General features: G+C 48.7%; 1 protein-coding gene across 4 annotated transcripts; it reads right to left on the bottom strand.

The window, feature by feature from the left end:
• Positions 1–201: 201 nt before the first annotated feature.
• Positions 202–26,945, bottom strand: PIP4K2B (phosphatidylinositol-5-phosphate 4-kinase type 2 beta). Of its 4 annotated transcripts, XR_003682742.2 has the most exons (11): positions 26,677–26,945; positions 17,074–17,171; positions 13,917–14,013; positions 11,659–11,811; positions 10,626–10,772; positions 9,299–9,337; positions 8,647–8,760; positions 5,518–5,776; positions 4,947–5,050; positions 2,121–4,339; positions 202–954 (listed from the first exon to the last, which is right to left on the bottom strand). XR_003682742.2 is itself a non-coding variant. In XM_007121412.4 (10 exons), the coding sequence occupies exons 1-10, from the start codon at positions 26,833–26,835 to the stop codon at positions 4,259–4,261; spliced, it is 1,251 nt and encodes a 416-aa protein (XP_007121474.2). In that variant the 5' UTR covers positions 26,836–26,945; the 3' UTR covers positions 202–4,258. The 4 variants fall into 4 exon arrangements, 3 of the variants coding, with proteins under 3 accessions (XP_007121474.2, XP_028354019.1, XP_028354020.1); XM_007121412.4 differs by having other exon boundaries at positions 202–4,339; XM_028498218.2 differs by lacking the exon at positions 26,677–26,945 and adding an exon at positions 26,469–26,572 and having other exon boundaries at positions 203–4,339.
• Between the last annotated feature and the right edge of the window lie 828 nt (positions 26,946–27,773).

A 27,773-nucleotide genomic window follows, 5' to 3' on the forward strand; every position in this document is an offset into this window, starting at 1 on the left:
GGCAGCTGACAGGCAGATGCTCTGGTGCCTGTGCTCTTAACCATTGCTTATTAACTGCATCTGAGAGTGGGTGACCAAAGTCATTGACTGTTCTTTCCCCAAACTCAAGCCATACCCTGACTTAGCCCAAGCAGCCCCTAAAACTGGGACCAAAACCTTTGAATTATGAAAAAGATAGATAAAAGGCTCATTTCCAAAGGACTCATACATAACAGGTGTGTACACAAACCTTTTTTGAATTTTATTTTTTTCCTTGGGTTGGAGATTCATCTTAACATGCATGCATCTTAAAACATTAACAGGGTCTCGAATTGTTCCGAGCAGACATTAGACAAGCACAGGGGGTTGAAAATACCTATTTTAAAAAAATGGAAATTGCAGTGGGAAATTGAGAAGTCACACACATATGGTGGGGTGGTAGTTTATCCTGCTCCCCCAAAAGCTGAATCTAAACTTCATTCACATTTTTTTATTACAATGACCTGACCTGATGCTTGGGTGTGCTGAGCCGCACCAGGCCTTCCCCCAAAGGTTGTTGGTTCCCACTTCCTCCCAAAATGGCTCTGAGTAAGGGGAAGGGGCTCCTCTGGAAATTTCCTCCCCAGCCTCCAAAGGATTGCCCGCCGGGGACAGCCGATTCTCCTCGTCCCTCTGGAGACACTCTTCCTAAGTGGCACGTTTCAGAAGAAGGCTAGGGCTGTGTCACAAAGCCGCCTGCAGATGGCTGGTAGATTTGGGGGGAGTTTGAATGTTTTCCCTTTGATTCCTGTGCTCAGGCTGGAGCCTCCTCCCCACATTTCTGCCAGAAAAAAGTGAGGTCTCTGGAACTGGGGGAGCCACAGGTCTAAGGCCAGAGCTTTCTAAAAGTTGTTTTAAACACACTGTCCCTTCTGGCCCCTAACACTTGAGTAGCTCAAATGCTGGGGATTGCTGAAATTTCTTCTCTCTCCCAACCTGAATTGGTAAAAAGACAATTAGGAGGGTGGGACTGGCTACTGAGAAAAGTCCTGGTCTTTGATCCACCTCCCTGGGGCAGGCCCTGGCTGACCGTGAAGAGGGGAGTCAGTAGGGCACCAGGGTACCTGTTTGAGGCCTAAAGCACAGGCAACAGAGACAGAAGTAGGAAGAGGGAGAAGGGATGACGAGCTGCCTGTGGAGGGAACCTAGGGAGTGCCACTGAGAGCAGCCACAGGGGCGACTCATAGCACGTCCCACAGACCAGTAACCCCTGAGCTAGATGAGGAGACATCGAGCATTGCCTCAGGCTGTGCTTCTGGAACTGCTGGCTTCCTAGCCTGCTCCATAACCCCCAAACTGCAGGGCACAGGGAATGAGCTTGCACTAGGGGACAAAGACTCAATGGTTCATTAACAGGAACAAGGGCCAGAGGCCGCCTTCTAGTGGTCTAGGTGGAGTTTTCAGAGAACCCCTTACTTTGGTGGGGAGACCTGGGAGACTAGAGTTTTCTCAGCCATAGACTTTGAGAAGAGGGGCAGGACGGGAGAAGCTGTGACTGGTTAAATGGCAGAGGGAGAGAATGGAGAAAAATCCTGCCCTATCCCCATCCAGGCCTCACCCAGTCAGCCATGTTCTAGTCTTATGCCTTTGTTCTTGGGAGACCAAATTATTCTGGGATGCCGTAAGACCATTCAGCTTTTCTTCATGGCTCCAAAGAGTGAAGGTGAGGGTAGTCACTTCCCCTCAGACACCTGCCCAGAGAGGGCATGGTGGGACTTGGAGAAAAAAACACAAAGGTTTGGGGATCACTTCACTTTTTCTACATTCAGACTGCAAACCAAATTTAACATCTTCATCGTTACAAAAAGAAGAGAAAAAAATTGTATAAAACAAGATAAATAGCTTTTAAACATTTGAATGCCAAAGGAGTTAAAGGACCAAACCCAAGGTTTTGAAGATAGCACAGAGAATGAGCTTTAAACAAAATTTAAAATCCACCAAACCACAGCTTAAATGTTTTGACCCAGTCAACAATACTGTCAGAAAAACAAAAAGAGCATTTTAAACAGAATGCTACCTCTCAAAATGTAAACAATATACAAAACAAAAACAAAAGCCCACAAAAACTCAATGTTAAAGAAGTTAGATACCTGGTAGCTCACCTTCAACTGGTAACGACTGGTTACACTTTTCGTACACACGATGGCGACATGATCAGCAGACCAAACGCAGGAAGCCGAGGGAGCCCAAGGTTGTGGAGGCTGCGAGAGGACAGCCTGAAAAGCTTGGGAGATGCTGGGCTCGACTAGGAGCAGATCCAAATTTTCATTCTTGATTAGGAGGTGGGGAAATCAAGTTCAAACATTATTCCTACTAATCCCTTCCTAAGTCAAATTTGTTTTCTCCACAAGCCACCTGGTTCCAAGTTCTTCTCCAGGTCACTTCGCGGTCTTGCTGCTGACGTTCAGAGCTACCTACAGCCCCTTCCTGGGGCCAGGGCAGTTGTTTGGCCCCTGTCTGCCTCTTCCAGAAGGGTTCTGACAGCCCCAGTAGAGTCCAAGAATGCGGTCTCCATTCCTCCCTGACCTAAATACTGTGGGGTTGGGCACAGACATGGTGCTTGTTCCTGCTCCAGCAGCTGAGCTTGGCCAGGTTTGCAGGGAGCCAAGGAAACCAATCCATTCATTCAAAATGGTTCCACACACTTTCTTTCCATTTGCGGAGTTATCTACAAGTTTTACCGTGTCTCATCCCAAGACCCCAGTTCCTGGTGAGATGGTGAGAAGACGCCATCTCACCATGTACCTCCCCCAACACAGGGCTGTTTTCTCTCCTAGCCAGACCAGACTGCTCTGATGGCATCGCAGAAGGACACAATTCTGAGGCTTAGGTAGCCGGCTCAGAGGGCGGGTAGAGATCCTGAAGGAAGCTGCGGGATGCCACTCCTGAGGAGGCTTGTGGGTGGCAGATCTGCGAAAAGTCTAGAGGGGCCATCGAGGAAAAACAGATCCAAGGTTGGGGCCAGGTTGAATCGCACATCAAGCCTCCAAATTGGATTTCCCAGTCAGATCCTCAAGTGGCTCAGAAGCAACCTCAGGCTTGGGTGCCACGCTCCAAGGTGGGGGGCACCACTCCCTGCTGGCCACAACCATCCAGGTGACAAACCACAGGGAGTCAGATTACCTACATGGCAGCCCTGGGGGTTGAAGAGGTATCTCTGCAAGGAGCACCCCAGGCACATGGAGATCTGCCCCCAACTAAAAGCTCACCTACAAATGAGAGTGCCTGGGAGAAGGTCAGAAGGAAGTAAATGGATGGAGGGCACAAGACATCATTCGATACTCATCAGCTTTCCTGGGCTTTCCCAAGGGGAAATAACCATTTAAGCACGAGGGTCCTGTTATATCCAAAGGTGCTTTCTAGTTCCTCTTGACTCAGTGGGAGGCTTTATAAAGAAGACATCTGAACTCCAGGGGCCGAAAGAGCCCAGGAACTTGGGTGGTGATCATGGGGTTCTCTGAGAACCACCTGTCCGAGAGCCCAGCAGCCCCCGACCCCTTACCATCCCATGAGGATGAACTCACTCCCCTCTGAGATCTCTGATTCTGATCCAAGATGCCTGATGTTGATCTGGAGTGTTCCTTCGGGAAGAAGCATTTAGATGTAGGAATCATGTAACATTTCACTTGGAGCTGAGGCTGAAAAAGTGGAGGAAGCTGTGCACAATACTCCATGAAATTAAGTTAATCTAGACAAGATCAAATGCAGCAGGGAGGGCAGAGGTGTCTAACCTCCTCTCCTGTGGCACCAGAGCGCTTTGCTCTGAGAGGACCCTTCGCTGGGTCTACGGGTGCTTCTCTAATCGAAGGGAAGTGAGAGCAGGTCAGGGATGGGGAGGGTGGATAGGGTGATGACATACATCGTTATAAATAGCAAATCTGGAGCGAAGAAATTTCAGAAACAAAACCCAAATAAACCCACAAAGTCATCTCTAGCCCCAAGGTATCTTAAAAAGTTACAGGATAACAAAAAGGAAACCCCTTTTTAACCTGGGTCAAATGGGGGGGAAATCAAGGGTAAGCAGGTGAGGTTACATCCTGTGAGCACGCGCACACACAGCACATCCCCTCCTCTCCAGCTAGTCTCTTCCAGTGTCACAGGCTGCAGTCGCATTGCTAAAGCCCTCCCCTCCCCGCCACTCTGCTCCCCACCCTCCCATTCAGCCCAGATAACACCCTCTCCCTCTTCCAATCCCCGACCCCACATCAGCACTCTGGCTCTGGCTGAAGGTAGAGGGTAACTACGTCAGGATGTTGGACATGAACTCGTTGAAGCGTTTGGAGTACTGCTCAGGGTTCACAGTTGAGATCTCCGCTCCCGCCTGTAATACACAGAGGCCCTAATCAGGAGGCTGTACCTAGGACGGGCCTGGGTATTCAGGAGCCTCTGGCTCCACATTAGAGTTGAATACTACCCCCCACCCCCAACTGGGCAGGCCACCTTGAGAAATGGTTCCCATGTCTCAGAAGTGCCCTGACCCCGCTCCTCTGATTCACAATCCCAGGGCTGCTCCCACTGAAGCAGGAACAAGGCGATGGGGAGGCGGCAGAGGGGCCCTAGAGCTCTGGGGGGCCCCTGTTTAGAGAACAGTAGCTTGAAGCCCATGGGGAAACAGGCCTCTGGGGAGCAGTGTGGGCATGTAAACAAAGCTATTACTGGCAGTCAACAAGATGCATGACATGCCCAGCAGCCCTTGGGGGAAGGAGCCAGAGAACTAGGGGAAAAACAAGTTGGGCAGATCAGCCAGCTGCAGGGAGGGGATGGGACGCAGATGGCGGAGAAAGAACACAAGGCAACCAGGCAGGCTGCTCTTCCTGTTCCCTGTCCTGGGAGAAGGGGCCGGGAGAGCATCTCCTTAGAGCAGGAGGCCTCCCTGGGGGTCTGAGGCCCCACCGCCCCCGGCCTGGATGGAGACACGAAGAACTCACCCCATGTTTCACTGTTTTGGCAGCATGTGCAGCTTTCTTCTTAGCATCATATGGCGTGAGGATATCGATGATGGCCATGAAATAAACCTCCTTCTTGGGGGCACCTGAAGGGGGAGGGAAAGCAGGAAAGGAGGAAGAGGCAGGGAGAAGAGCAGAAAGCAGCTGGTCCATAACCCTTCAGATATGACATCCAAATTCATCCCTATCATTTTGAATGTGAGGAAAGGAATGACCCATGGAGTTCTTCTTAGAAGCTTTCACAGCTCTTATCTTATTCGGTCTTCACAGCCACCCTGTGGGGCTGACGTGACACTATTTAGGAGGTTTTGTCCATCCCATGAACCAGAGCCAAACCAGGCCTCAGCTATCCAGGACAAGCAAAGAGGTGAAGGAAGGCCTGACAGAGAAGGACCCCAGCACCCCAGAAGACAGAGTTACTGCTGGTGACCCAGGATGGAGGCAGAAAGGGGCCAAAGTCAGCAGTTAATAAGATGGAGGCCCACTGAAGTGGGGGAGGGCAGGGTAGGATGAGGGCTGGGGACGGGGCCGGCAGGCAGAGGCTCCTACTTACTTTCATGGCTTTTCATGGCATAGACATCAACAGAGGGATCAAATTCCCCAGGACCAAAGAACCGGGGAAAGCTGAGGAGGTTGCCAGGGCTGTCCGGAGGTGTGCCGTAGGAGCAGAGCAGGCTGCCACCCATCCCGTCGTTCTCACACTCCTCATCCTCTGCCCGCTCCTCCACCTCCATCTCCTCCTGCTCTGCCCGGTCCACGTCGTGGATGCCCACCAGCAGGCTGTAGTCCATGATCTTCAGCTGGGCCAGGAACTAGGGAGGTGGGGGAAGGAGAGATGGAAGGAAGAGGTTACATGGGACATCTGGAGAGGCAAAGTGGCATCTGGAAAGGGGAGAAAAGGCATTCCTTTCAACTTAATTCTCCCGTTCTGAAATACAGCAGAGAATAAGACATCAGAGCCTCTGCCCTCAACGGGCTCAACGTCTAATGGAGAAGACAGTCATTCCACAAGGGCGAGGAGCTGTGGGAGTCGACAGCAGCGGGGAGAGGGCCTCCCTGAGGAAAGGAGTTGAGCCTGACCCAATGAATGAAGAGAAGTCAGGCAGGCAGAGGCTGCGGAAGTAAAAGTAGAAGGAGCACTGCAGGAAGAGGGAGGAGCCAATGCTGTCTGGGATCAAGAGAGGCCATGGTGAGGTGGAGGAAAGAAGTAATGGAACGCTGCACTGCGTATTTCTCATCCATATAACGAGTGCTGGGAGCAGGATGGTATCCAAGTCTCCTGAGCTAGGACTCAATGACTTGGAGGAGAACAAAGAGCGTGGGAATGATACAGGATGGAAATGGCCAACTGACATTCCAGTTTAACTAATGTGAGGCCAGAGTCACTGGTCCAAGTCCTCTGTGAATTAGCCAGCAGCCACCATCAGCCATGTGCCAGGCATCCTGCCATGGTCACAAATGAACCTGCAGCACTGCAGGAAACTGTCTGATGGACTAGACGGAGAATCATAATAGGACAAGAGGGGCTCTATGCACAGGCCCAGAAGACAACTAAAAGCATAAGAAGCCCCAGTGGTAGGAGATCAGCAGAATCTCCTTAGGAAAGAAAGGTGAGGGGCACCATTGCAAGCACCTCTGGACAATGTCCTCTGAAGGCCGAAGGAAAAGGGACCAGGGTCCCAGAAAAGAGACACTCTGTGAGCCACACCCCCTCCCGTCCATCTGCAAACATTTATAAAGTAACATGCAAGTGAAAACAAATGAATTGTGTTAACTGCATTAAATTCTTCTTGAAGCCAGAGTAGGGAGAAAAGTAGGAAAAGGAGGAGAAAGACTCTGGACAAACCAAATGTCAGAATGAAAGCACAAACGTAGTAGGGGGTGGTTAAGGTAAAGCTTACTAACAAAAAGAAGTCTGTTAAACCCATGTTCGCAGGAGCATTATTCACAATGAAGCAATCCAAGTGTGAGGGTTGATTTTATGTGTCAACTTGACTGGGCTACTGGGTGCCCAGAAGTTGGGTTAAATATTATTCTGGATATGTCTGTGAGGGTGTTTATGGGTGAGCTTAACATTTGAATTGGTAAACTGAGTAAAGCAGACTGCTCTCCCTAAAGTAGACGGGCCTCGTCCAATCAGTCGAAGGGCTGAGAAGAACGAAAAGGCCGACTCTCCTGTGAGTAAAAGGGAACTCCTCCTGCCTAACTGCCTCTGAGCTGGGACATCAGTTTTTTCCTGCCTTCAGATGCAGACTGAAACATCAGTGCTTCCTGGGTCTCAAGCCTGCTGGCCTCTGGACTAAAACTACACCATCAGGTCTCCCGGGTCTCTAGCTGGTCAACTGCAGATCTTGGGACGTGTCAACCTTCATAATCATGTGAGCCAATTCCTTATAATAAACATCTATCTATCAATCTACACCCTATTCTGTTTCTCTGGAGACTAGAAACTAGATTAATTAATTAACCTTAACTAGTAACCAAGTGTCCATCAATGGATGAATAGGTAAACAAAATGTGGTATATACATGCAATGGAATATTACTCAGCCTCAAAAAGGAAGGACATTCTGACACGTAGCACAACATGGATGATCCTTGAAGACATTATGGTAAGTGAAAATAAGCCAGACACAAAGGACAAACACTGTATGATCTACTTATATGAGATTCCTAGAGCAGTCAATTTCACAGAGACACAAAGTCGAATGGTGGTTGCCAGGGGCAAGGGAGAAGGGGGAATGGGGAATTAGTGTTTCTTGGGTACAGAGTTTTCGTTTGAGAAGATGAAAAAGTTCTGGAGATGGATGATGGGGACGGTTGCACAACCATGTGAATATGCTTCATGCCACTCAACTTCAAAATGGTTAAGATAGTAAATTTTATGTTATGCATATTTTACCACAATAAAAAAAATAAAACATTTTCTAAAGTTTATAGAATTTGGATTTAATGAACAGGCTCCCAATTTATTAAAATAGGAGACACTGGGACTTCCCTGGCAGTCCAGTGGCTAAGACTCTGTGCTCCCAATGCAGGGGGCCCGGTTTCTATCCCTGGTCAGGGAACTAGATCCCACATGCTGCAACTAAAGATCCCGTAGGCAGCAATGAAGCTCCGCGTGCCGCAGCTAAGACCTGGCACAGCCAAATAAATATTTTTTAAAAAAATAGGAGACATTGAGTTATCAGATATCACATTCATTATTTACCACCTGTCCTCCCCAAAGGAACTTCTCCACAGGAAGTCCCATTCCAACCAGAATGCTGCTAGGTAAGCGGAGAATCAGAGCCAGAGAAAGGCACGGTTGGCGGATCTTAATAGCTGGTTTCCTGTCACTCTGACAGCTGGATGCCCCCTCCACTATGGGGACACCACCAGAAAGGAAGTTTGAAGCGGAGTCTGAAAAAGGGGTTGGAACAGACTAAAGAGATGAGGGAAAGCACTCCATACTGAGTTACACAGGTTCTACTGGCACAAATTGTGTCCCCCCAAATGGAATGTACATTTGCACTAGCTTTAGATGCAAATAACTACCTACATGGCTCAAATCACCACCCTTCCTCTTGTCCACACTCCTGGGAAGTGGTGAATTCAATTTTTCTTAAGATTAAAGAGGTTCCTGCTCTGGGGACAAGAGGAGGTCCTGCTCAACCAAAGTAAAAACGAGGGTAAATACATACCTCTACATCCCGTTTCAGTTTTTCCAGGAAGTTCTTTTTACTCTCTTCTCCCACGTGCAACTTCTGCCCTTCATTGAGGAAGTCATTGTCTTTGAAGGTTGGCAAGTCCTTGGCCTGGGAGAGCAATAGCAGTGTTAGGCTGGTGGCCTGATTTGTTCACCCCAAGGAGTCCTCTGCTGGGGGCAATGGTACAGGAAAGGAAAGGGTCCTCAGCACAAAGGTGGCCAAGCTGCCAAATCAATGGCTCAGTCCAGGAGTCTACAGTCCCAGCTTCAGGCAGGCAGGGATGGCAAATATGTAGCACGAGTCAGACAATGAGGACTGACCAAAGGACTTCCTGCTGAGCCCTGAGACTACCTCAGGGCTCAAGCAGCCAGCCACCCACGGATTCAGGCTGTACTGAGATAGAAACCGCCAGCCCTCCAGGACTATGAAGAACCCAGCAAGGGCAAAGGAAAAGGCTGGAGACCAAGGCCTAGGCCAAGGATGAGGACAGACACAAGCTTAGTGACACAGCGTTTCACATCAACAGACCGCACGTCTGGGAACTAGGCTGGGACGGCAGCAGAGGAAGGGACAGGATGGCCAACAGAAGGTGTTTTTGATTCCCAGCGACCCATTCCACAAGTGATCAACACAGGCCCCAGCATACCTTCTCCTTGTCACTCGCTTCTCTGGCAACAGTAGAACCCTGAAAGGATAAGAGCCGTCAGGAGAAGTCCAGCTGAGGCAAATTCCGTTGATCGAAAAAACATGCACCGGTCTTTAGGGAGAGGCAGCAGGTGAACTCAAGTAGGCTGGTTAGACTCCTAGAGGGGCCAGGAGGCAGCAACTTGTTCACTTCCTCTGTCACAGACCGCTTACAGAGATCTGACTGTATACCAGACACATGCTCAGGATATCGGGCTGAACGGAGAGACTCAGTCCCTGCCCTTAAGGAACTCTCCTTCTAACAGGGGAGAGAGACAGTAAGCAGGAGTTACACGATTAATTAATCCATTAATTACACTGGTGCTCAGGGGTACAGGGGAGAAGGCAGGACTCTCTGAGAGCATGTAGTACAGGGGCAGGGTCCAGACTGGGGAAGGGCAGTGGCCAAAGCCTGCTTCCTAGAAGAACTGATACTTGAGCCGAGCTTGGAAGGTTAAGTAGGAAGTAATTAGGTGGGGGAAAGTGGAGGTGGAGGAAAGGGCAGGGAGAGAAAAGATCACAGGCAGCCTATGTGAGATCTGGGGAGGCGGAGAGCACAGGCACTGCAGGAACGGAAAGGAAACCAGTGCAGCTGCAGCAGAGAGAGGGAGAGTGGTGTGAGGAGACAGGAGTCAGAAAGCCAGGTTCAAGAACAACGGGGTGCTGTGGTTCACGGGCACACATGTGTTTTTGTCCGTGTCTAGAAAGGTGCTTGTGCTGTCAGTCCATGGGGCCTGGACAGCTGCCAGGGTGCCTGCGTCAGCACAGCCTGTCCCCGCACTGCTGCCCTCTGTGTGCACATCCCCCTGACAGGAGTTGAAAAACACCAATTGTTACGTAAATATGGTACATTTGGGGCTTCAATAACCTCTTGTCACTGTCACCTGGACTTGAGACAGCCTTTGGCTCATAAGAATTAGGCATATTGGGCTTCCCTGGTGGCGCAGTGGTTGAGAGTCCGCCTGCCAATGCAGGGGACGCGGGTTTGTGCCCCGGTCCGGGAAGATCCCACATGCCACGGAGCGGCTGGGCCCGTGAGCCATGGCCGCTGAGCCTGCGCGTCCGGAACCTGTGCTCCGCAACGGGAGAGGCCACAACAGTGAGAGGCCCGCGTATCGCAAAAAAAAAAAAAAAAAAAAAAAAAAGAATTAGGCATATCGACTCCAGAGCCACTTACCCATGTGAAAACATACACTCCGGCTTTCCCATTATGTGGAAGCTGGAGTCGTGGCCCCTCTAAGCCTCAGGGAGAGGGAGGCCACAGAGCTGGGAAACACAGGGCCCCTTACCTTGAGGTCATACTTGCGGTGTACAGTGAGCCGATGGCTGAACACATTCCTGGTGACCACCATGTAGGTTTCCACGCCGTCCACAGTCAGGCGGTACATGCCCAGGAACTGTGGCAGAAGGGTATTGCCGTGACACTCCACTATGAACTAGAAAGGAAGGCAGGGAAGGAACAGGTGAAAGTGCCGGTATGGACGGGGCTCTTCCTGGGCTAACATGCTCCCTGGGATTCTAGCCTCTAGACCAGTGGTTTCCAATCTGGATTCTGTGAAGTCACGGGGGTTCCTCAGACTTACAACAGGTAACAGCCACCACCACCCCTAACTGGCAAGGCAGAGTGAGAGGCTGAGCAGGCAGTGCAGAGCCCCTTTGGTTTCATCTGATTGGGATTCTGCAGGAAAATCACTGATCTAGGACTTGCATCTTCTCTGCCAGCCTGAAATGGGAAAGCCAAAGGGCAGAGAGAGGATGCAGAGGCAGGGCTGTGATGCGGTCACCTGGGAAAACTGAACGGCTTCGTACCCAAAGCTCTCGCCCGTGCCAGGCCCCAGGGTTTTCTGCTGTAACTCCTGAAACACCAGAAGTCCCTTTCACCACCTCTCAGGTGGCCAGAGAGAAGGCAGCTTTCCCTGAAGACCCCGGCAGGCTTCGGACAGGCACTCCCTGCTTTTCTCATGGGCAAGTTCCAGATGAGAGGAGAATGGGAGCGGGAAAAGCAGCAGCCCTGCTGAGCCGACAGGACCTCTTTTAGAAGAAATGAGGCAGGTGCCAGAGTGTGAAAACTTTCCAACTCTGACGAGAAACAGCTGTTCAACTGGGACTGCATCCATAACATGCCTTCATTTCTTTTCTTTTTCTCAAGCAGGCATTTCACCTCACAGAAACACGGCCCTGGGGGAGGGCAAGTGCTTGGTTATCAGGAGGTACCTGCCATTACCAAAGAGGACCAAGCTCTCCCCAAGCAGCTCTACCGGGGGCTCCTCTCCCTCTTCCACCAACCCTTCCTCTGCTGTTGAGGCTCTTGACTCACCATACCTGGTGGTATTTCTTTAAGATGTTGTGCATCTCAGCCACATCCTCACTTGACACAGTCTTGATCACAAAGCGCCGGTCATAGGTAGTGAGAAAACGTGTGCCACATCGGCCCTGGCTGTCACTGTTGATGGGGGCACTGCGCGTCACTGAATTCTGATGGACCGAGACAAAAGGTGGTCTTGGGAGGGGAATGAAGACTCTTTTATTCTGAGTCTTCTCTTATGGGTCGGATTGCTCTAAGGCCAACAACACTGAGACAGATGGGACCTTATCCACCCCCTTTCTCATGGGAAATTCACATCTTTCCCAAAAAGTCTTCCATAAGAGAGACAAGAGTTGTTCCTTACCACCTGCTCCTAAACCTTGACTGGGATGGGAAGAGGACTGACTGTGAAATATTTCTTTTCATTCTGATCCTAGAGAGCTTGCTCTAGAAACTAAAACTTGGCCTCAGATGTTAGGGGCCTGGGTTCTAATCCTGATGCTCACGTGTAATATGACCTTGGGTGAGCCACGGAACTTCTCTACTCTTGAGTTTCCTCACCTGGAACATGAGATGATTTTCCCAGTCTCTTGGGGGTGATGAAGACAAAGCTTAGGAAATACTCAAGCAGTCAAGCATAAAGACGGAGTGGACACAGTCACCTTTATTTCCTGTATGTACCCTCATGCTGGAAAACCTCTCCCAAAGCAGGAAGCTGGTCCTCACCACTGCCCAACACCTCTCCCCTCACCTCAAACTCCTGTTTGTCTTTGCAGAGCTACGAGGCAGATCCGGGGAGCTTTTCTAGCTCTGTCCCCGCTCCTTCTCGGAGCCCCATTCCCATTAGGATCAGAAGGCAGGAGAAGCCTCAAGCGGGGAGGGAGTAGGGGAAGGTGTGAGTCAACCAAAGAGAGGTTTTCACCAAGCAGATGCTGGGAAAAGACCTTCGGGAGGTCACAAGACATAGGGCTGACAAGCATAATTCTACCCCTGCCTCATTTCCAGGCAGCATTTCCTGTCTCTCTAAGTCACTGGTAGTCTAAGAGCAGAGAGTCCCCTCCCTGAACACCATCTTCCCTGCCCCTATTTCAGTCTTGAGCACAATTATTTGCCCAAAAGTTTATTAGAGAAAAAATACAGGATGTGGCTAGATGGCCAACGGGAAGGGAAAGAGCCACCGTGGAAGGAAGATACCCGAGCAACCTTGCCAATAATGGCAAGAAGTTTTCCAAAAACCGCATGCTCCAATCAGGGCATGACTTAGTTCAGGGTTTGGTCCCAACAGGAGGGGCTGGAGGACCTCCCAGCACCTCTTGGACATGGCTGTTCCTGACTGTCCCTGGCATCTCTTCCTCCTCTCACGTTCCCTCACCCTCCTCTTCAGGAGGCCCCCTGGAGTGGAGGACAGAGGGGAGGGAGACCCTGCTTCTCATGATCTACTCTGTGAAAGACTTCCTGGGAGTGGGATGGGAGGAATGACAGTATCTTACAAGATGTGAGCATCCATTTTAGATTTCACTAGGCTGTACACTCCTTTTTTCCCCCCAACAGACAACTGAAAATCAGCTGTATTTCTTACTGCTGCACAAGTGAAGTGGAAAATTCTCCCACCTTCACCACCAGCCTGTCTGCCAGGGGAAGAAGTCCAAGGAAGGTGCTAGGTGGAGAAGTAACAGAAGCCCCAGACAATGAGTCAGACGAGAATGTCCCCGATATTGGGACTGATTCCTCCCAATAGGCCAAAGGCCTCTGTGACATGATCACCCCCTGAAGGGGGCAGCTGCCCTGCCATGCCTAGCCCCCCTCCCAACGTTAGGACAGGGGAGTTTAGGAGGTGGCACTCATACCTGGCAAGAAGTTACACTACCCTTGAAGTCTTCCTTTTATAATCTGTCTTATCAGCTTTAAGAGGCCTCATCTCCCGCTGGCAATAATTCTCTCTTTTAAGTCAAACTACGAAGGAGAAGGGATCTTCAGCCTAGACTGGGAATGTCAGACTAAAATGAAGCAGCTTCCGTAGACCCCTCTCCCTCCCACTGTGCTCCCTCCCAGGGAGAGGAGCCTGAGCCTGTGAGGCACCATGAGAAGCACTTCTAAGGCCCTCACCCCTCCAAGAGCCCACCAACACTGGAGAAAGACTGCCTGGGCTGGAGTAAGACATGACAGGAAGACTCAGCACAAGAACAGTAGACACGTTTGGTTCCCTACTTGTCCTGTGGCTTCCTGACCCCCCTCCACTCCCTAACCCCTCCGATTTTGCAAAGACACCCCATACCTGGTAATCCTGATCATCAATCCCAAACCTCTCCCGGAGATTTCGGAACACCATGGGGCAGTACTCCTTAAACTTAAAGCGGCTGGGGAGGTTCTCTCTGGGGAAAAGCAGAGACATGTTTTTGTGAACTTCTTATTTCTCTAACTCATACATCAGGACTTCTCAAAGTGTGGTCCACAGGTCACCTGGATCGGAATAATCTGCAGCACTTAAAATGTAGGCTGCTAAGCCCTCAACATTCCGGAGGTCAGTCTAGAAATCTGCATTTTTAACACACTCTCCAGGTCATTCTGAGCATGTAAAAGTTTAAAAACTTCACATTCCTTGCATATACTTTGTAAAAATTAATCTAGCTGTATTCTTATGATTTGTGTACTTTTTCTGAGTACATGCTATCTTTCAATAAAATTTACATTAAAGGGGAAAAAAAACCTTACCTGCAGAGAAGAGAGACTGAGTGTTGGCCCTACTTCACAAGTGCTGTACTTGCTGCAGGTAGGTGGCCGCATGTGAAGAGCTGCTGTGAGGTAAATGTCAGTCTGACTGCTAAAGGGAAAGGCTTTTCTCATCAAAGGGCCCGCCTCCTCTGGGGCTGCTCCTATCAATACATCCTGAAGATGGTTACACCCAGGAAGTCCTGCCCTTGGCTTCCACTGGGATGGAAGGAGAGGGTGCTTCAGATTGAAGAGGTCCTCAGTCAACTGACTGGGATCCCATCTTTTCATGAAGCCTCGTTTGCTGGCTGCTGGCACCAGTCTACGCCCTCCCCACTCCTTAGTCAATCCACAGACTCCCAGGAGGGAAGAGAATCACCTTGAAGGGATGCCTCCTCCAAATCCTCCATCTTGACAATAGTCAACCTGCTTGGGAACTCCCTTTCAGAAATATGGCCCTCTGTTCTCATCACAAGGAAAACAATTTTTTTTCTATTTCTTTAATTCTGTATCTATATGAGAGGATGGCTATTCACTAAACTTATTGTGACAATCATTTCATGATGTATGTTAGTCAAATCATTATGCTAGACACCTTACACTTACACAGTGCTGTATGTCAATTATATCTCAATAAAACTGAGGGGGAAAAAAAAAGAAATATGTCCCTCTGACTACTCCAGGATGGTAGACTTCAAGGAAATAAAACGCAGTGGCCTCTCATGAAAGCAGGTGCCTGATCTTCTAGTAAATAGCACTGCAGTCTAATAACTAGCACGTAAACAGTTGTTGAAAGGACAAAAGGAATCAAGAAAGATGAAAAAACAAATAAAGATACTGGATGTCCACTTTAGGCCAAGATGTCAATGTGGTGGACACCATGGACCCTGGTACAATGGCCACACCTGAGCCCTGACCTCTGGCACAGAACAATCCCCTTTCCTGCCTCACAGGGTAGCGCTGCCTCTCCTTCCTTAGGTGGTGTGATATTGGATATAATAACAAATATATATTTAGTCTTTGTCCTTGTTTCTGGTACAGAGCTCCTAAAATCTTTGGAATTACCTCAGTGGTAAGAGTAATAAAGGTGTCTTTTGTTATCTGTAACAAACCCCCTTCAATCACAGCTGAATTTACGTTAACGAGGTGACTTTTGTTACGCCTCTAAGGATGGGTGCTCTTTGCCAGGGGAACCAACCAGGACTAGAGGGTTGGAACTTTCAGTCCCATACCCCTGACTTCCAGGGAGGGGAGAGGGGCTAGAGGCTGAATCAATGCCAATGGCTTAATCAATCATGCTGTCATAAAAAAGTCCCCATAAAAATCCAAAAGGACAGGGTTTGAGAGCTTCCAGGTTGGTGAATACATGGAGGTTTGGGGCAGGTGGTGTGCCTGGAGAGGGCATGGAAGCTCCCTGCTCCTTCCCACATACCTTGCCCTATGCCTCTCTTCCATCTGGCTGTTCCTGAGTTGTATCCTTTTATAATAAACTGGTAATCTAGTACGTAAACTGTTTTCCTGAGTTCTGTGAGCTACTCAAGCAAATTAATCCAACCCAAGGGGGAGGGTCATGGGAACCTCTGATCTACAGTAAATTGGTCAGAAGCACAGGTGACAACCTGGACTTGAGACTGGCATCCGAAGCGGTGTGGAGGGGCAGTCCTGTGGGACTCAGCCCTTAACCTGTGAGACCTGACGCTAACTCCAGGTCGAGAGTGTCAGAAATGAACTGAATTGTAGGACACCTAGTTAGTGTCCTACAGAAGTGCTTGATGTGTGGGAAACACACACTTTTGGTATTAGAAGTGAGTAGTGATGTGAGAGTAGAGGAGAAACACAGTTTTTCTTCTATACAGGTGGCCACTTAGCAAGTAGCAGCTACGAAGACAGACAGCTTCTAGAATATGATGTTATTACTTACTATGGCAGAGAGAGGCCACTAATGGATGTTTTCAAATCAAGCTTCTCCTCTGGGCTAACAGTCTGGGAATGGTGGGGTGACAGAGCCCAGCTGGTGAGGTGGTGGAGACTGTGAGACAATGGAGAGTGGAACCAGGATTCAAATGCAGAAAGGAGGAGAGTGTGAGCAGCAAATATTTCCTTGGGTGACCCATAGGAGGATGAAAAAGCAAGGCCTCTAAAGGGCTTAGAGCAGGCCCCAAACTGTGCCAGGTGAGACGGCTGCTCCATCAAAGTCTGAGACAAAGACACCAGTGTTAATCCAAGAAGCCACAATGAGCAAAAATGGGAAGAATGATTTTAGATAGCGCCCCTGGGCACCATGCTCAGCCTGTTGTTCACACACTAGTTGGAAAGAGAGAAGCTTGGCTGCATCCCAGGCCAGGAACATGCCTGGCAGCTTCTTGCCTCAGACTAAGATCAAGATAGGGTCACTGCTGTCAGCCTCGTACTAGATACCTCAGCTCCCGAGCAGCTCACTGTTAACTAAACTGGCCCTAGATGAATCACCCTGGGCCGAGCCACAAGCCCTGAGGGACACTGGAGGTAGGCTGAAAAAGGACTGAGATGACAGGACGGCACAAGGCGGAGAGGCACATAATGAATGCATTTTCCCAGCCAGTTTTTCAGCTCTGTGAGCCAGGTGTTGCTGTCACACCCTGCTAGGTGCTTGCCTGTCCTCACCACAGCGAGGTTTGGGAAGCTCTCTGCCTCGAGGGAAAGAACTGCCCACAAAACCTGAGCCCACTCAGCAGGCAACTTACTTATTGAAGAGATGATTGTCCACCTTGATCTTGCTGTATGCTTTGAAGTCATCTGGCATTAGCATGACAGGGACAGGGACATTGCTCAGCTCATTGATCTGCAAAGCAAGGGGAAAGTGAGGTTCTCAGCCAAGCCACCTGCCTCAGAGAGACAATATGCTACACCGTGGATGCCACCATCTCACCAAACACGTCCATGGATTCCCTCCTTGTCTTTATTTCTGTTCTTTTCTACAAATAAGTTCCCAACTTCATCTCTACCTAATGAAATTCTCCCCACCTGATAAGGTCCAGCTCAAAAGGCACCTCCCCTATGAAGCTTTCCATGATTCTCTAGACCATAAATGTTCTTTCCTATCTCGGAATTCCTGAAGCATTGTTTGTATCCATCTTTTGGCCATCTCACAGCCTCCCTCACATTGCAGTTAATGCTTACTAACCTCACAAGCCTGCTTGACTATAAGCTAGGCAAGATCCTATCACTGATCTCTGTAAGCAAAGATCATCTAACTGACCTTGGAGGCTCCACACATGGTACTTGGCACCACAATTTGCAGATGGCAGGTACTATATATGTATTTATCAAATGCAATAATAAATAGACCAATGAATAAATATCACCCAACCTATGTGAGTATTAATTGAGGGCTTTCAACATCTTCATTACAATCGGGGGTCACTCAAGAAATCAGCCTGGGGCAAGAAAAAAGCTGGATGGGTTTAGGTGGGTATGTAACTCTTATCTCCAAAGTAAACGATCAAATTTAAAGTGAGCAGAAGAGGTAGACATCTGGCCACTGGCTCATTCTTACTTTCCTAATTAAAGCAGGGCCAGTCCGTCCCTAAAGCCATGTCCTCTCTTGTGCTGAACTGGGGGAGATGCGGGAGGGTGCCTTGCCCCCACTGCAAACAAACCTCATTGTCCTTCATCCCCCTTCAGGGAGCTGGAGGCTGCACAGGGAACTGGCTTCCCATTGGTGCAGAGCTGAGAGGGCAGCTCCTGCCCTTCCCCATCCCCAGTTTAGCCAATTAGTGGTCTAATTAGCCGCAGATGTCGTCTCCCATCACAGCAGAGTATTTGACATTTGACCCTCAACCCAGTTGCCACTAATGCATTCAGGATTTAGAGAGGAAACCTTAGTCCCGACTGAATGGATAGGGGGCAGGGGGAGCACAGTCTTGCATCTCCTGGATACTTTCCTTGCAAATCCTATTATCTCAATGAGGCCCCATGTGGCAGTGAGGGAATAACCTAGTCATTAGGACTCCTCCAGGAGCATAAATGGGGGGAAATACCATGTAATTTGCTGCTCCTTTCATGTTCCAAACCTTTTTTATTTAGAAATGTCAGAGGATGGCGGAAGTTCAAGTTAATGTAGTAACTGGGCTGGGGAAACCATACCTTCCTAGAACTGGTGAAAAACCCAATTTACTCACGGGGAAATGAAGGAAGGCATACGACTGTATGTGTATGGGGAGGGGCCGTAGGGTAGCAGTGTAAGTTGGCAGTGGGGCAGAGACAATAAACTGCTGGCATAACTGACTGGCATAAATGTAAAAGTACAGCCTGTATGATTCCATTTATATGAAATTCTAGAATCTATAGTGACAGAAATCCAGTAAGAGGCTGCCTGGGTTGTGGGGGGTGTGGATGATTATAAAGGGAGGTAAGAGGCGCAATTCTAGGCTATTAGAAACATTCTATATGTTGTTTAGGATGATGACTACATGAGTACATCATGTGTCGAAAGTCCTCAAATCATACACTTAAAATTCCCAGCATCCAGGTCTGAGATGCCCACCACTGGCTCAACAGCCACAGAAAAAAGTTCTGCCAGTTACCATTCCAGGGGGTGCTCACAAGGCAGGCTCATTGTTTAGTGAGTGCCTAGAGAGGAAAGCATTCCGCATCATTTTTCTGCCAATAGAAACAATTCATAGTAGCTGTCCCACTTCCTTTTTCCTGGCATATTAAGCCTGGCTCTGAGATTTTAAAAAAGTTAAGTTCTACCTTTTCTAGCTTATTCCACCATGCTAGAAAGAACATATCACTGGCTCAAAGAATATGGTTTTATACCAAAAGGTTCTAGTATCTGCTACTGATTGATTTGGGTTAGTCTAAAATCCAGACTCTATGCCATGGCCAGGGCTTGTTACTGGGAGAACTAGGAAAGACTAAAACACTTGCTTGCGAAGGGTCAATTGCCCCTTAGCCAGGATGAATCATTCTAACAAGAGCTATTCAGGGATGTTCCATTCGTTAATTCTCTGTGTAATTCTAAGTGCAGCATAGTTTGAATAGTTGTAAGTTGGTCAGTTTTTAGTTCTCAATTCATCTCTATTCTTGACTACACAATCCAACAGCAGGAAATTTCTAACAGATAATATATTGCTGAACAATCCATACAGCTGAACTACGTAGACTCACCCTCATTTCCACTGGGCCACATGTAGATGATTCACTCTAGGGATTAGCTGTACTATTTTTTTTTTTTTTTTTTTTAGTTGTGCTAAATTTTACATCCCCAGAGAGTTCTATTCAATTTCAGCTGAACAAGCACTTACTGAAATACCTACTACATGCTTCATTTTATGTTATAGGGAGAAGGGGGTGTGCAGCAAGGGAAGCGTGTGCACTGTGCCCACAAAAGTGGGAGGCTTATCCTCTTATCTGGGAGATGACACAAACCCATGATACAGTAAAGCTTGAAGTCAAGGAGCATTTAAGTGAGTGAGAACACAGGGACGGTGAACAGGACAGCCATGTCAGAGGAAGGTGAGGTTAATATGGTCAGAGTCAGACTCCCAGCCCTTACACATCAGGCTAGAAACGGAACCTAATGCCCCCCCTGGTATTGCCAAGAGCACTTGACACTGGAAGAACCCACAACAAGATCACGTTACACCCTGCTTAAAAATCTTCCATGGCTCCTCACCAACCTCAGGGTAAAGTTTTAACTCCTTCAGCCTAGCATTTAAGGTCTTTCCTGATCTGGCTCAGACTCTGCCAAACTTCTATTCAGTTAACTTCTACTCGATGTAGCCTTACTATGTGCCAGTACTGTGCCAGAAGCTGGGGATACAAAAATGGAAAGATATGGTCTCTGTTTACCTGGGAAGACAGATAACAAATACAACGTGATGAGTGCTATAGAGTTATGAATAAAGGTAGATGGAAAAGTAGCTTAAGAAATGATTGATTCTGCCTGGGCATGGGAGAGCTGGTGGCTAGAGGAAGCTATAGAGAAATACCTGTGAGAAAAGCCTAGGAGGGTAGTTCTCCAAAAAAAAAGGAACAAAACACAAAACCCGAGGAAGGGAATCCCAGCTGTGGGAACAGTCAGAAACAAGCCTCAGAGATGTAAAAGTATACTGCCCATTTTAGGCAGGGGGGCGGGAGGATAGTGGCAGGGTAGGACAGAGGTAATAAGTAGTGGAGGGAGACAGTACAGGAAAGACAGGTGAGCGGCCTCACATATTATTAATATTAGTAAATAACAGCTGCTTCCATTTATGGAATGTCTGTAAGTGGCCAGTGCTTTATATTATTATATATTATATATCATATATCTCACATATATTTTATATATATAATATATATATTATATATATCTCACAAATATATATATCCTATTCTATATTTCTAATATTTAATAGTCACATGAATTATTATTAATCTGATTTTGCCTTTTGCAAAAGGTTCAAGGCACCTCGCTCAAGGTCACACAGACAATACGTGTAGAGTCAGGATTTGCTCCCAGGTCTGCTGGTGCCAAAACCTGGGCTCTTTACGCTGTGCTGTGCAATCCTTCTTATGGGCAGCTACCTTGGCTAAGGTAGTGTTTACCATTCCTTTCCTCTGTCCTAATAATCTGCAAGGAAAGTGTTATGCTCATTTTATAGAAAAGGAAAATGAAGCTCAGAGAGAAAAATTACTACTCCAAAGCTATACTAAGGAACATAGCCTGAATTTGAACTTAGTTTGTCCACTATATGATAAATTTGGACTTAACTATGCAGGCAATGGGAAGTCCTCTCAGGTTTAAGTCTGGGAATTCACATGATCAGATGGGTGATATAGAAAGGTGATTCTGGAATCAAAATCAAGTAAGGATTGGACAGGGCAAAGATAAGAAGCAGCAAGACCATTTATGGTGCTATTACAATAGTTCAGGTAATAGACTATGGCAGCAAGAATAGAAGAAGGAATAAAGCTAAGAGAATCATCCAAGATCTGACTAAATATCACTTCTGTGAAAGCTTCCCTGTCTTCCCCAGGTTGAACTAGTTACTCATTCCCCTGTGCATCTTTATATCGTAAATATCACATTCGCTTGGGTAATTGTTTGCTTACATGTTTCATTTCTCCACTAGACTGTGAGCCCCTAGAAGGAAGAGACTACCTTACCCATTTTTATGGCCCTAGCGCAATGGCTGGCACACATTAGTTACATAATAAATGCTGGATGGAGGGATGGATGGCTAGAAAAGGGGGACTGAAAGATGGCTAACACTAGGATAAAGAGAAAAAGACATTGCAAAGCTGGTGTGACCATGCCTAAGGTTCATGGCCTGGAGGATGGGAAAGATGATTAAGGTTAGCTACTGAGGCTATGACCAGAATGTAAAGAGTCTTAAATGCCAGGGAGAGGAGAATAAAGGAGAGTGCCCAAAAGCTTTGAAGCATGAAAGGTTGTGACTAAAGCAATGTTTCAGGAGGACGTGCCTTTCCTTTACTATCTATAGCACATTTCTCCGCCAACCTCTTTCACCTTCAGCAGAAGTGCACTTGCGGAATGCAAACTCATTTGAGCAGCACGATAAACAGAACATATTAGGATGGTAAGTCTGTTGTATCTCACATCATGTAAGTGGTTTTTGGATTATCTACAAGATTAACTCTATGAGCCATCAGCATAAATAATGAGGAGGAGGCTAAACAAGCTGAGTGAGAAACAACTTAGAAGCAGAGTTTACTCTGTTGGTCCTACTGGACCTGAGAATTCAGTCACTAGTTCTAGTCTGGTGAACTTCTGATTCCAGAAGCCTCCACTTCCCTCTGTGACCTTCATAGGAATTGCTACCCAGGAGGCGTGCGTTGGGCATGCAGGCTTCCTGACATGTCCCAGGGTTCTGTGGGTGGCTCATCAATGGGCTGGCCACCACTGACAATCATTTGTTACCTGCCACCATCAGAAAACATGATGTGTTGGGGAACACATTCCCAAAACCAAGGAGGTCCAAGCGAGATGTGAAACTCCAGAAAGGAAAGGGGCAAGAACAGAGAGCCACAGGTGCCAACAAATCCACCCCTGGGTTTATTCCTCCTTTTTACACCTTGGTTTTTCTTTTCCTGTTTGAGTCCCAGTGTTATCTGTGAGGTGGGAAGGTGTGCTGAAGGACAAATTCATCCAAAGGCTTCACTAGAGCAGGAATATTTACTAAAGATTTTTTTTTTGGCCACGCTGCACGGCACATGGGATCTTAATTCCCAGGGATCAAACCCATGCCCCCTGCATTGGAAGCGCGGAGCCTTAACCACTGGACTGCTAGGGAAGTCCCTATTTACTAAAGATTTTTAAAGTAGCAGGAAAAGAGAAAAAGGCAGGGAAAGGAGGTTCTGGGTCTGCATTAGGCAAAGAAAATGTGTGGACAGAATGGGGGTAGAATGTGGGAGAGAACTGAGCAGACTTAAGAATAAATCTGTTCCTCACACCATTCACAAAAATTAACTCAAAATGGATTACAGATCTAAATGTAAGAGCTAAAACTAAAAGAGTTTTTCTTAGAAAACGCTGAGTTTTTCTTAGAAGAAAATATAGGAGTAAATCTTCACAATCTTGGGTTAAGCAAACCCTTCTTAGATATGACACCAAAAGTACAAACCACCAGAGGAAAATAGATAAATTGGACTTTATCAAAATTAAAAACTTGAGCTTCAAGAGATACCATCAAGAAAGTAAAGAAGGGCTTCCCTGGTGGCGCACTGGTTAAGAATCCGCCTGCCAATGCAGGCGACACAGGTTCGAGCCCTGGTCCGGAAAGATCCCACATGCCACGGAGCAACTAAGCCCGTGTGCCACAACTACTGAGCCTGTGCTCTAGAGCCCGCGAGCCACAACTACTGAGCCCTCACACCACAACTACTGAAGCCCACGTGCCTAGAGCCCGTGCTCCACAACAAGAGAAACCACCATGATGAGAAGCCCACGCACTGCAACAAAGAGTAGCCCCCGCACACCACAACTAGAGAAAGCCCACGCATATCAACGAAGACCCAACACAGCCAAAAATAAATAAATTAATAAATTAATTAATTTAAAAAGAAAGTAAAAAAGATAACCCAAAGAATGGGATAAAATATTTGCAAATCATGTATCTGATAAGGAACTTGTATCTACAATATATAAAGAACTCTTACAAGTTAATAATAAAAAGACAAATAGCCCAATTTAAAAATGGGCAAAAAGTAATTGGCAAAGGATCTTAATAGATACGTCTCCAGTGAAAATATACAACTGGCCAATAAGCACATGAAAAGATGTTCAACATTGTTAGCTATCTAGAAAATGCAAATCAAAATCACAATGAGATACCATTTCAAATCCACTAGGGTGGCTATAATAAAAAAGACAGACAATAACAAGTGTTGACAGGATGTGGAGAAATTGGAACCCACACACACTGCCGGTGGAAATGTAAAATGGTGCAGTCACTTTGAAGAACCAGTCAGGCAGCTTCCCAAATAGTTAAACATAGTTACCATCAACCTCCCCTATTCCTTCGGATCACTGGGGTGAGGCTTCATACATACCCGGTTCCTAAAATGGCCAACAGGTTATCAAGCCAGGTCTGCCTCCTCCGGTCTCCACACCCCTCTCCCAGGCCACCTCTTCCCTAACTCCAGACCCTCTGGGCTGTATTTCATTCACTAAAACTCTGGTTTTCTCTCTTTATTAGTTCTCCCGACAGATCCAAAGTCTTCTGATTTTTTTTTTTTCTCCGTTTCCTACACAGTCTTCCTCCGCAAAGTCCAGGGGCTGCATCTCTTGTCCACAAGAGGGGCTCCTGTTACAACACTGAGTTCAAAGGCCTCTTTTCCCACCCAGAAGTAAACCAACCACTTCATGAGAGAGTATGTAACTGACTTGTACTACAGATAAAGACATATCCATCCTTCATGTCTCATACACCATCAACCATAGACCATCACAGCCTAAACACTTAAATGGGTGAGAAACTAAAAAATCAAAGAAAAGATGGTATCTGAAAACTCAGACTGCAAAAAGTTGCAACGGTGGGCTTCTGAAGGAAGCTGACCTCCAAGAAAGGATATCAATCCACCAAAACAATGTGGTCCTGACCCCCTTGAGAACTGCAAGATGTTATAGTCTTCTGGGGAGATGCTCCACTTCCCATGGGGACCCACGAAGTCCTAGACCTTATTGCAGGCCAAGCGAAAGCAAGAAAACTTTTGACGAACTGAGCTCCAGAGCTCGGCCTGTCCAGGGCAGTGGTGCCCAGTGCATTTCCCCTGAGGTGTTCTCTCATTATGTCCAGAGGCTTGGGTCTTGCTTAAAGTCAATGCCTTCCCAGCTAGCTCTCAAACAAACTTTCTTAAAGTTAGCAAAAAAAGAGGGTGACTAGGAAGCACAGATGCCTCTTCATCTGCCAGAGACTCATTGCCTGCCTATCAGAAAACCAAGCACCACACACACTCCTGGGAACTGGCAGGCACAGGCACACACACCTGACCGTACATTCAGATTCTCTAACAAGACCATAATTCCCATCTGTCCTGGCACTTGGATGAGAGGCAGGACAAGGAAAAGGAGGCAAAGAAAACAAGACCTCCTATTCAAGCACCACCATCGGCCAACACAGCCCACAGTACTGGACAACGAGCTGCGTCTTTTGTTGTGACCACAGGCGACCTAATCCTCCATCCAGGGCCTCCATTTCTTCGGGTATAAAATAAGGGACCCAAAGTCCCTTACGACTAGCTGTAACATTCCTGACTCTCAGACCTCTACCAATTCTCCATACAGACAGGATGCTTTCTAGTGAGAAACAAGCTGCACAACAAAATCAAGCATTGGTTTCAAGGCAGGGACACAGGGTTCACATTTTGATGACCCAGTTTCCCTTGCAATGTTGTCAGATGACCCCTGAGGCAGCAGGAAGCAGTGGCAACAAATGCTGCTGGACTACTGAATCAAAGCAGCTCCCAGAGGTCTAGGCATTAAACCAGCAGTTCTCCCTACCCTGGCCAGGACATCCACCTCAGTGAGGTTACTGAAAACAGTAACCTGCCCAAGACGCACATGTGCACTTCTGTATTAGCGGTAAAGATCTAAAACCCCGGCTCAGACTATGGTTCATCAATCTCCAGCCAGAGGCTCGTCTAGAAAAGCAAAGCAAAAAGTCCTGCTGGCCCTGCGCCCCTTTGTCATCATTTGGTCTTGTGGGCAATTTCAAGTGCTCAGAAAAGTCAGGGAGCCTAAAGAACTGATATTCACGGGAAACTCAAGCCATTAGCTTCATTTTTCTCATTCCAAACTTTTAGTTGGTGAAGCTGGCATTTCAGGTCCTTTTACTTCCTCTTCTCATTTCCGGTGTAGGGACTCAATGAAATGGTCAGAATGCAAGGAGCAAGTGGCTGGAAGAGAAAGAAGACCCCAAACAAATAGGACACAAACGAAGTATCCAGCTCAAACACTGCGCGGGGCTCCAACTTCCTAACAGGAGCTGTTGGCCAATCTCAAAACACCCCAAGGATCCAGGGAACCTCTCTCTCATCTTAATCACTGTCCATTATCACATCCTCATGACCATACAATAGAAAGCTCAATAACTGAGAAGTCAACATCTTTGACATGAACACCACAGTATTCAGGAAGACACATCATTTCTACTATGAGTGATCCTCATAAGCAGGCCTCACCTTCTCTCAAATGGTTACATTCTCCCTTCTCCCTAACCCAGGAAGACCCTGGTAAGTGTCTGTGGTCCAAGGAAGCCTGTGCTTCTCCAGTTGATACATCTCGTTCAAGAAGAAAAAAAGGAAACCCAAGGAGGATTTCCAGTCAGTGGCCAGGAGGTCTGGAGGATGGGGAAACTCTGAGCAGCCACACCAACCAAACGACCAGAAATAGCGGAATACTCGGGAAGGCCAATGCCACTTGCTCTGTCAACTGGACAGCGAGCTAGGCAGCCAATTATAAGGAACATGGGGGAAAACAAATGCAACAAACGGGGTGAGGCGAGAAGCGAGGAAGAAGGGATGAAAGCCATTCCACCCCACCCAGGCCTTCCCTCTGCGCTCCAGGAGCTGCTCGAAGCCAGACGCAGGAAGCTTGAGGGACTGGAGAGAAGGGAAGGACGCGACGGCATACCACCGACGGTGACACCAGGCCTCGCGTGGCGCGCGGGGAGGCACACCCGGCCGGGACGGCGTGCAAGGGTGGGGTGGGCGTGCGACTGGCTTGGCAAGGGGTTGCAGGCGTCACTGGCGGGGCCCGCCGGGCAAAGGCCCGGGACTGCGGGGGGCGTGAGCACGCGCGGGGCCGCGCTCGGAGGGGCGCGCGCCGGGGAGCTGGTTACCGTGTGGTTCACCCCCCACATCAGGACGCTGAGGATCGGCTCGCTGGCCCGAAATAGCTTCACTTTCTGGCACACGAAATGCTTCTTCTTGGTCTTGGTCTTGCTGGCGCTGAGCGGCGCCACCGCCACCGCCGTGGTGCTGGTGCAGTTGGACGACATGCCCGGGGCGGCGGCGGCGGCAGCGAAAGGGGGGGCGTCCGAGACGGCGCACAAACCAGCGGTCCCAGGCTTCCCCCGGACCGATACCCACCCCCTCACCGCGCCATGGTCGCGCCCGTCCCGTTACCTCCCCACCCCGCCCCGGTGGTTCCGTCCGCCCCGCGCTCCGCCCTTCCCGCCCCGCCCAAGGGAGCCGGCAGGCCCGCTCCGCACCCCGCCCCCGGGCGGTGCAGCAGCCCCGCCGTCACCAGGCCCTTTCCTCCCCGCCTGGGTGGTATCGCCCGTTTTGGGGAGGCAGCGGCCGCCAGGCCCGCTCCTTCTCCCCGAGCCTGACAGGAACCGAGCCGGCCTCCGCGCGCCTCAGAGCCCCGCGGCCGAGCAGGGAGGGGAGGAGGGCTGGGTAGGTCTCGCTGTCTACCGCGGGAGGGTCTCCCTGTTCGGGGCCCCCAAATTTAGCTTTTGGCTCTTTCCTCAACCTGACGTGCCAAGATGGCGGCGGCGCCACTGCTCCGGAGGGGAGGAGGGGCGGAGGGGCGGAGGGGAGGGAATGCGAGGAGGGTGGGACGTACCATCCCCACCCCGGGGGAGGAGGACCAGTAAAGTCCTGCCGGGAAAGGAAAGAAACGCCCCCTCGCTGCACCCTGGCGTGGATCTTCCCACTCCCTTGGGCCCCGGGGCTCGCTCCACCCGCAGGACACGCCTCCTCCCCCCAGGGCCAATGAGAGGAGCCAGCCGGGAGCCCTGGGTTTTATGAATGGGTCCCGCTCCCACCCACTGGCTGCCGACCTCCTCCCGCCAAAGGGTCCTGTTAAGGGACAGGCCGTCACCGTAAGACACCTATCCTTCGGCAGAGAATTATGATCGTCTTACTCTCTGGCTCACTCGATGAAATCTTTGAGTAAACTGTCCACGCTTTGTTACATAATTCCTCTCAGACT

The sequence above is a fragment of the Physeter macrocephalus genome, chromosome 14, assembly GCF_002837175.3.
Source record: "Physeter macrocephalus isolate SW-GA chromosome 14, ASM283717v5, whole genome shotgun sequence".
NCBI lineage: Eukaryota > Metazoa > Chordata > Mammalia > Artiodactyla > Physeteridae > Physeter > Physeter macrocephalus.

Bases quoted from the DNA above. Each gene is read 5' to 3' on its own strand.
- PIP4K2B (XM_007121412.4), bottom strand. From the start codon at position 26,835: ATGTCGTCCAACTGCACCAGCACCACGGCGGTGGCGGTGGCGCCGCTC. The intron at 8,761-9,298 runs GTATGCTGGGGC...TTGCTCTCCCAG, and splicing joins AAGCGAGTGACAAGGAGAAG to GCCAAGGACTTGCCAACCTT. The intron at 4,340-4,946 runs GTGAGTTCTTCG...TGTGTATTACAG, and splicing joins CCAAAACAGTGAAACATGGG to GCGGGAGCGGAGATCTCAAC.